The sequence below is a fragment of the Tupaia chinensis genome, unplaced genomic scaffold (genome assembly GCF_000334495.1).
Source record: "Tupaia chinensis unplaced genomic scaffold, TupChi_1.0 Scaffold139757_1, whole genome shotgun sequence".
NCBI classification, from domain to species: Eukaryota; Metazoa; Chordata; class Mammalia; order Scandentia; family Tupaiidae; genus Tupaia; species Tupaia belangeri.
Window position 1 is genome coordinate 3,063,856 of NW_006199637.1, and position 9,545 is coordinate 3,073,400.

The following is a 9,545-nucleotide window of genomic DNA, read 5'->3' on the forward strand; positions in this document are numbered from 1 at the left end:
ACCGCGGTCAACTACGTGGGAGTCCAGCGACATAGCCATTACGCTAACTGCTGGTTCCCATAATTTTGAAAGTTTAAAAAAGAACGAAAGGCTCATGGTTTGAGCTGTACAGCATTCTAAGTCATGAGAAAGGCCCCCGCATTCTTCCACCCAGGAAGAGCAAACCAATAGCCCAGTTAAACCCCAGTCTCTTCTTAGGAGGCTGGAGTGAGCATCACAGACCCCTTGCCTGCTGTAGCTCACTGATAAGCTTGTTCTTATCTTCTATCAGCCCAGCACAGTGTAGCTTCTGGGTGTTCAGCATGTCCCACAGCTCCTGGGGAATTCTCTTCTGTTTGCCTTCCTCCCACTTGGCGGTGATTTCATCAAACTTATCCTGGCTGGTCTTCATTTCATTCTCCAGCTTCTCAAGTCTGCAAATACAAATGTGCCAGCCATGACAGACCAGCTCTGGGTGCCATCTTTAATAGGGCAGACGGGTGCTCGAGATTCTACGATACAGGGCCCAGGCGCCAGGAGCCACCTTTAGACACACCCAGCCCAAGCCAAACCAAATACTGAGAAATCTGCTTTTAGTTTGATGTCTGACTCTAAATAACTTAGGCTAAATAGGCCATGCCATAATCCATTCTCCTCCTAGGATTCTGGACACACGCATGTGCCTGGTATGCTCCCCAAGCTGCTGGGTCTGGGACATGAACTGTGCAGTTGGCATGTGGGATCCGGCCACCCCAAACACCATGCCACAAGCTAGTCCCCAGTTATTAATGTTTATTAGTAACATGACCTCAAGTGTATGCTGTTCCTTTCTTGAGTTACCCATAAATAACCAGTGGAATGTACAAATAGGGAAACTAGACAGGGATGACCTTTCCAGAAATCCCAAAGAAACTCTGATGGAGTACATTGAGGATGGGACTGGATTGAAGGAAGACATCAGGGCCAAGATGGGGAAGGGGGCTTCTTTTTTTTTTTTTTTCCAAAACAATTATTTTATTCAAATTTATTTATGTATTTATTTATTTTAATTTGACCAGACAGGGACAGAGAGAGAGGGAGAGAGAAAGTGAGAAAGCAAACTGCCAGGTCCAGGTCTCGAACTGCAATTGACCGTGGGAGAGTCCAGCGCCTTTAACCACCACGCCACTTGTGAGCCCTGTGGGGCCCCTCTAAGAACCATGGTCAGGGCATAGGTCAGAGACTCTCTCTCCTAATTTTAACACACCATATTCTAAGACACTGCCACCAGACAAGAGCGCAAAGCCCCTGAAGGACAGGAGTCACCGTTAAACATCTTGCAATCCTCTCTCTCCTGCCCTTTCCCATCCCTACCTCACCTTCCAAGGTAGAGCACAAGGTCCATATTATAATTTAATTATTTTTTTTAAATTTGCTACAGGGCGTATATGTCGGAGTGACAGATAAAGAGAGACAGGGAACGTGAGAACGCACACTTGAAGAGGTGTAGCCATTCCATACTCCCTTCTCCTCAAATCTCCTTTCAGGATTTTTACCACATTCATACATACACACACACATACACACATACACTCAGTGTGTTTTTCAGGCCACCAAATCCAGGACTCAAACTGTGTAGTCAGCCATGTGGGATTCAGCTGCCTTAAGCACCACACCCTTAATTTTCTTCTTTATTTCAATAAGTGAGAAACATCAGGTCATCTTTCCAAACTTCACGTTCATCCTGTAGCTGCCACTTAAGCCCTTTCGCTTTTCTTCAATAGCTGCGAGATGAAGCCTAATTCCTTAGCATGGGGTTCAGGGCCTTTCCCAGGCCGACTTGCTGTGCTCGGCGGACTGCATTCCTGGGACAGCCATAACAGGCAGTGGGACGTTTCCGGAATAAAGCCTCCAGTTGCAAGCAAGTATGTATTCCCTCATAATCTAGACTTAGGAACGAAGAGCCCAAAGTCCTTTCACACAGGAACTCAACTCGCAGCGCCCAAAGGTTTTGTCCTAGGTCAGACATCCTTCACTTTCGTGCCGTCCCCCAGTGCGCTGTGTGACCCGAGCCTGTGCTCAAGCATACCCTCTGCCTAGTGTGCCCACTCAACTTCTCGAACTCCTATTCACCCCTTATAGCCCAACTCAAATGTCATCTTGGCTGAGAAGTTTTCTCTCATCTCTCCAGAAATTTGAGGCCTTCTCACGTGTTTCCACAACTCTTTACACAGACTTTTACTTTCACGCAAACCATAGTTGGGGGCTCCCGTGTCTACATCAGCTAGGCGACATTACAAGCAGAGGCCGCCTTTCTCCTTCTGTATCCACACGGCTTGGCGCACATGAGCAATGTAAGGCTTAAAAAAGGGAGTGAGAGAGGAGGGAGAGCAGGAAAAGAGGATGGAGGGAGGGAGGATTCGCCAGGATCAGCAAGGGGATTCTACTGGGCAAAGTTGGACAATGTCACTTTCAACAATCAGGAGAGTTTAGGAGCTATGGAGGAGATGCCCTTCGCACCCCCAGGGTCCCTTACCTCTGGCGCTTCATCTCCTCTTCTTCTACTCGCCTGTGGATCTCTCGGGTATCTGCAGCCACCTGGATATTTGTCACCAACTCAGTGCCACAGAGCAGCAGTTTAGCCAATTTCTGGAAAACAGAGATCAGAAGGTCTAAAGTTAGAACACTGTAAAGAATTTATAGTGGGGCTGGCAGGTGGCATGGCAGTTAAGGAGGCTGGACTCCCACGTGGCTGACTGCAGTTCGAGTCGTGGACCGGGTGGCTTGCTTTCTCACTTTCTCTCTCTCTCTCTCTCTGTCTCACTCTCACTCTGCCCCTCATGATCAAATTTAAAAATAAAGTTAAATAAAATAATTCTTTAAAAAAAAATTTACGGCAGTGGTTCCATAGTGTACTGATGATCACTCTGGAATCTGAAGCCAGTGATCTAAGTTCAACTCTTTGAAGGACATCTCTATTTAAAAGACTATCTTTTGGGGCCAGCAGGTGGCATGGTGGTTAAGGTGCTAGACACTTCCACATGGCTGACCACGATTCAAGTCCCGGACCTGGTGGCTTGCTTTCTCACTTTCCCTCTTTCTCTCTCTCTCTCTTTCTCCCTCTCTCTCTCTGTGTGTGTGTGTCTGTCTCTGGCAAATTAAAATAAATGAATAAATTAAAAATTGAATAAATAATTATTAAAATAAATAAATAAAAGACCATCTTTCGGGCCAGTCTGTGGTACTGTGGTTAAGGCAGATGGATTCCACATGGCCGACTACATGGTTCAAGTCCTGGACCCAGTGGCTTGAAAAACACATTGGGTGTGTGCATGTGGGTGCCCAAAATCCCAAGAGGAGAATGGAGGAGAAGGGATTGCAGTGTGGTCATCCCCCTGGGGATGCTTTCTCACTTTCCCTCGCTCTCTCTCTGTGTGTCTCTCTCTGGCAAGCACATGAACCCTATAGCAAATTAAAAAAAACAGAGCAGAGAAGACTAGAGCGCTCTCAAATGAAAAAGATTCCATGACTCTCCTCCTTCCAGCCCAACACCCAATGAAAAGCCGGAAGGCAGGAAATAGCGTATAAACCATCAGATGACAAGAAGCCACGACCACAGAGGAACAAGAAATATGGGAAATCAAGAAAATATCCCTCCCCCAAGGAGAAAGAATAGCCCTTCATCATCCACAGACAGTACAATGGAACTCGTGAAAAAGTCAAATAAAGAATGTAGGATATTGGGAACCAGCAGTTAGCGTAATGGCTATGTCGCTGGACTCCCACGTAGTCGACCGCGGTTCGTGTCCCGGACCCGGTGGCTTAAAACTCACGCCGGGCGCGTGTGTGTGCGTGCCCAAGATCCCGAGAGGAGAATGGAGGAGAAGGGATTGCGGCGTGACCATCCCCCCTGGGGGGTGATTTCTCGCTTTCTGTCTCTATGTCTCTCTCTGTCTGTCTGGCGAGCGCACGCGCCCTACAGTGAAAATCTCTCCAAAAAAAAAAAAAAAGAATGTAGGATATTCATAGTGACAAAGCTCACAGAGATGCAAAAGAAGAGAGACATCTATCTCCAGAAGATGCAGGAGAAAAGAGATAACAAGTTCTAGAAGGTCAGGAAGTTCTTCCACAATCTGAAAGGAAATATACACCATAAAAAAAAAAAAAATCAAATGAAACAGTTAGAGATGAAAGCTGCAATACAGGAAATTAAAACCTCCTTGAAAGTATTAAAAGCAGATTAGATCATACAGAAGATCGAATCTCAGATGTAGAAGTAAGAACCTCTGATGTAGAAAAATTCACCAAAAAGACTGAGAAAATAACCCCCCCAAAATGAGAATAATATACAAGTAATACTAGATACCACTAGAGGCCCAAACATCTGGATAACTGGTATCCCAGAAGGTGAAACAAACAAATCAGATCATTGCAAATCTATTCCATGAAATCCTGGAAGAAAACTTTCCCAACCTAGAGAGGCACTCAAATATCCAGACCCAAGGGATACAAAGGACCCCACAAAGAATCAACCCAAGAAGGTCTTCTTCAAGGCACATCATAGCCAGATTGACCAAACCCACAACAGAGATGAGGTACTAAAATTGGCAAGAGAAAAACGTCAAGTTGCTTTCCAAGGATATCCCATCAGGCTATCAAACCTCTCGATGGAAACAATGCAAGCAAGGAAAGAATGAGAAAATACATTCACAGTGTTAAGTGAAAAGCTATTTCAATCAAAAATACTGTATCCAGCAAGATTATCTTTCTTGTGGGAAGAAATGATAAAATCATTTTCAGATAAGCAAAACCTGAGAGAATTTACCAACACAAGACCAGCTCTTCAAGAAGTTCTGAAGGTAGGAAAACTAAAGACAGACAAATAAGAGAACAAAAAATGACCAAGAAAAAGGCCAACTTAATGGTAGAGACAACTTCTGAAATATCAATAATAATGTTGAATATTAACAGAAAGTTCAGACCACAGTAACACCGCAAATTCAACAAAAGAGAGATTACATGAGACTGAACTGGCAAAATAGAATTCTATGATTTTTTCTAAAACATTACTGATTTTCTTCTATGCTTTGTTTTCCAGATTTAAATATTTTTGTTTTCTTTTGAGTTGTTGGGTTCAGAAATTGGTTTAAAAAAAAAAAGACTTTTTTAAAAAAATTGAAACAAACTTTTCTCCCTTCCTGACCCCTTTGCACTTAGAAAATATTTGTGAGCATTCTTGTTTTGTGGCAGAATGGCTATTTGCATAAGTTCAGTAATACAATAGTATCTGTTACCTTGCATCAGAAATTGAATTCTTACAGGGCTTTGTGCAAATAACAGACCAAATTGAGATTAATCTATTTTTTTTTTTTTGCAAATAAGTTAGTTTAGACCTGTCTTTAGTAAATGGGGGAATGAAGAGAGAAAAAAAATGCTTCAGAAGAAAATTACAATGTACTTGTCACTAGATTCTAGCTTTGTCCATACTTTAAGATCTTTTGTGAATCAATAAAACGTGAAAAAAAAAAAGTTTAGTACAGAAGGGAGGGAGGGGAAAAGGAAAGGGAAAAAACAGGTAAAAGTATGCTTAGCTAATAAAAAATGAGAAGTGATTTACTGATGATAATGTATATAATAATATCCTTGTCTTGACTGACATGATGTTATTTGTGTTGGAAAAAGAAATGTATACTGTAAAGACATGTGATAAAATGTAAGTTAAAATAAATAAAGACAATAAATTTAAAAAAAAAAACTTAAAAAAGGAAAAAAAAAAAGATTCCATGATTGATTCTGTGGCCCAGAGATAAGGCACTTGCTCAAGAGAAGCCAGTTCTCCTGGGCAACCATGATTCAAACCCCCCACCCCCAAGCTTGGTCAGCCCGAAACATGCCAGGCACATGCATGAGGGCCCAGGATCCGACGGGCTGGACGAGTGAAGGGAGAGGGCCGCAGTGGGACCAGACACTGCTCATCTCTCATCCTCATGGAAACACGTGCTATCATGAATAAAGAAAGAAAGGTTTTGTACATTTAAATTTGATTCTGCTTAGAGACAGTGACACAGAACACAGTGGTTTCTTTCCATCTAAACATGAAAGCCACGGTGTCACATCAGCTCTTGCATGTCCAGAACTGGTGGGAGCCCTCTGCCAGCCGGTTCGTACCAGCCTGCTTTCTTCTTTCTGTTTGTCGCTCTTGCTTTGATCCTCCTCACTCTCCTTCTTCCCATCTATGTATTCTCCAAGTGCTTCCCTGGGATGGAAAAAAGCAGAGGAACAAGTTATTTCTAGTACTTAATTCTACACTTAAAGGTTCCATAGTATTTCACACCATATACCAAAATACATTCCATATGGATATAGATTTAAATATTAAAAAAAAAAATAGTCACACTCATTGGCCAGTCACAATGGCACAGTGGTTATACAACGCTCTGAGAGGAGAATGGGGAAGAAGGGATTGCAGCATGGCCATCCCCCCTGGGGTGGACTTCTCACTTCCTCTCTCTCTCTCTGTCTCTCTCCCAGGAGTGCATGTACTCTTACAGAAAACTACAAACAATAGTAATGATATTAAGTTTCCTGAAGACAAAGACTGTATGAGCATTTGTCTTGTTTATCACTGAGTCCCGAGCACAGCTTGCCACTGTGTCCCCAGCAGAGTGGCAGCCAAGGGCGTGACTAACAGAGTTTGGAAGATGGTTAACATAATATGGCATCACTGAGGGCAGCCAACAAGAGTACAACTTGTATATGTAGCCACAGAGCGCAGCTGGGTGTAACCAGGTGAGGGTGGGTGTTCTGGCAAAGTCATAATCCTCTGCTCAATTCCTGAACCTAAGCCACTTTTCACACCCAAAACATCTGAACTAAATTGGCAGGGTTCTCAGAAGGAAGGATCTAGAATACAAAGGCAAATAAATTCTACAATGATTCCCTGATTCTCTCCTAAGTGGGCCCGTGGTCATCTGCTCAGGAGACTGTACATGTCATGCCCTCACCCCATTAGAGTGTGGGTGCACAGGGACCCAAGTCCTGCTCACGGAGGGTCTACAGACTCAGCCAGTGATCATCCTCTAGTCACCGAAAGTGTCATTGGAATTGACATATTTAAGAATTTGAGAAACTCCACATTAGGTGCTTGGCCTGTGGGTGAGTGTTACTGTACTGACAGAGGCCAGACGGACACCTCTGAAACTGCACCCAAGCACGTAAGAAAAAAGATGACATGCCGGAGGGAATGGTGGGGATTCGTGTCACCCTTAAGGATCTCAAGGACGCAGGAGTGGTGGTGCCTGTCAAGTCCTCATTGCGTTCACAGGGCTGGCACTTGTAGAAACTGGTGAATTCCAGAAAATGACTGCCAGTTACGGCAAGCCCAGCCAAGTAGCCGTCCTGACAACAGACCCATGCAAGTGCGCCTTCTTTGCTGGAGCAGACTGGGCACGTGTGCACGCCCAGTTCTCTCTCTTTCTCTCTCCTTTTTTTTTCTTTTGAGAGATCTTTGCTATAGGGTGTGCGCACTCGCCAGAAAGACAGAGAGAGACAGAGAGACAGAAAGTGAGAAATCATCCCCCTGGGGGGTGGGGGTGGGGGATGGCCACACTGCAATCCCTTCTCCTCCATTCTCCTCTCAAGATCTTGGACATGCACGCACATGCGCCCGGCGGGAATTTAAGCCACCGGGTCCAGGACTCGAACCATGATCAACTACATGGGAGTCCAGCAACATAGCCATTACGCTAACTGCTGGTCCCCCAATTCTCAAAAGGAGAATGGAGGAGAAGATGGGATGGCCATCCTCCACCCAGGGAGTGATTTCTCATTTTCCCTCTCTCTGTCTCTTGTTTTTCTCTGGCAAGCATATATATACCCTGTAGGAAAAAAATCCTGTGTTACGTATTCATCTTCATCTATTTTAAAGTACAAAACCTTCTTTGCCTGGGACCCACACATGACCTATGAGGCGTGGTCACACCACAATCCCATCTCCTCCATTTCCCCATCCTGTTGGGATTTGGGCACACACACACACGCACACACACACACACACACACACACACACATGCCTGGCATGTTTCTTCCAAGTCACCACCAGTACTAGAACTATGAGACTAGCCAAATGGGATCCAGCTCGCTTAAGCTCTGGGCCACAGGACCAGCCCAGCGAGATCACCTTCACATGGAATAGACAATAATTACACTCACATAGCTCTTGCACTCACGGCTGAACTGCCACCAGCCCTGTGTGACTTCATGGTGTGATGATCTGGTAGTTCTCCCAACCTCTGTCATACTAGATTCTGAACCCATCAGGACATCGTTTATCTGACAGAACCTCACAGGGATCATTTCCGCAGGGTTGACAGGCTGTGACCCGTGAGCCGAATCCAGCCCGCTGCCTGCTTTCGTGTGACTCTCAGGAAAAGGAGTTTTATTATTTTAAATGGTAAAGATAGACAAAGACGGATATGTAGAGCACAGAGGATTTTTCCCCCTATAGGGCACATGCGCTCACCAGAGAAAAAGAGACAGAGAGACGGAAAGTGAGAAACCACCCCCTGGGGGGCAATGGCCATTCCATCTTCTCCATTCTCCTCTTGAGATTTTGGCACACACGCACATGTGTCCAGCCACCAGGTCCAGGACTTGAACCACAAAGTCAGCCATGTGGGCATCCAGAAAGCTTTCTTTTCCCCAGTGCTTTAACCACCACGCCACCTCACCTGCTGGCCCTAACTAAGCACAGAGGACTTTTAGGACCCTGAAAATATTCGATATGATACTATTATGGTGGATACAGGTCACTATAAATTTGTCCAAACCAACAAAATGTCCAAACCACCAAGAGCCAGCCCTCAGGTACACTGTGGAGTTGGCGTGTGACCCATCAATGTCACCTCATGGATTGCAACACACATACTCTCTGGTGCTGGTTGTTGCCAGTGGTTGTGCGGCACGAGAGGGTGCAGGGTATGTGGGAGCCCCGTTTTCTACACAACTTTGTTGTGCTCCTTAAACTGCTCTAAATAACATCTACTCATTTTTTTCGATCGAAAGAAGACTTGCTGTGATATATGAACACTGTCTGAGATCCCGATGTCAGTGTCTACGCGTAAAGTTGTGTTGGAATACGGCCACGCCCATCTGTTCACATGTGGCCGATGGCTGCCCTTACAGGGAAATGGCAGCTCTGCACAGCTGAGACTGAGACCACGTGACCTCCAACACCGAAAATGTTTCCTGCCGGCCTTTTTCAGAAGTTTGCTGGCCCCCTGCGACGGCCCACCAGGGCCTGGCTGCGGGCCCCCGCTCTGCCCAGTGTTCAGTTGCCACTCCGGGGCGGGCGTGTGGCCTCCGGACCAGCAAGCTGAAGCCGAAAACAAGGATTGAGAACTTGCAACTATAAGCAACAGAAAGAATCTTTAGCTGTCCTAAACCAGTTGAGAAATATATTATATAGAAGGACTTTCTCTACCTATGGACAGTGAGAAGATGATGGTTGCCAGCCCTGCATTGCCCCAGGGAAGAACAGGAACTACTCTACCATTCTTGAGGAAGCCAGATACCCGAGGATAACTCAC

The 9,545-nt window shown here is 45.2% G+C and overlaps 1 protein-coding gene across 1 annotated transcript in view; it reads right to left on the minus strand.

Annotated features, from left to right (window-relative positions):
* DRC1 (dynein regulatory complex subunit 1) overlaps nucleotides 1-9,545 on the minus strand; it is a 42,578-nt gene that overhangs the window by 29,233 nt on the left and 3,800 nt on the right. The window contains exons 2-4 of the mRNA XM_006162227.2: nucleotides 6,127-6,214; nucleotides 2,495-2,607; nucleotides 230-413 (exon numbers count right to left, since the gene is read on the minus strand). Of these exons, the coding sequence (XP_006162289.1) occupies nucleotides 230-413; nucleotides 2,495-2,607; nucleotides 6,127-6,214 (385 nt within the window). The remainder of the gene's footprint in view (nucleotides 1-229; nucleotides 414-2,494; nucleotides 2,608-6,126; nucleotides 6,215-9,545) is intronic.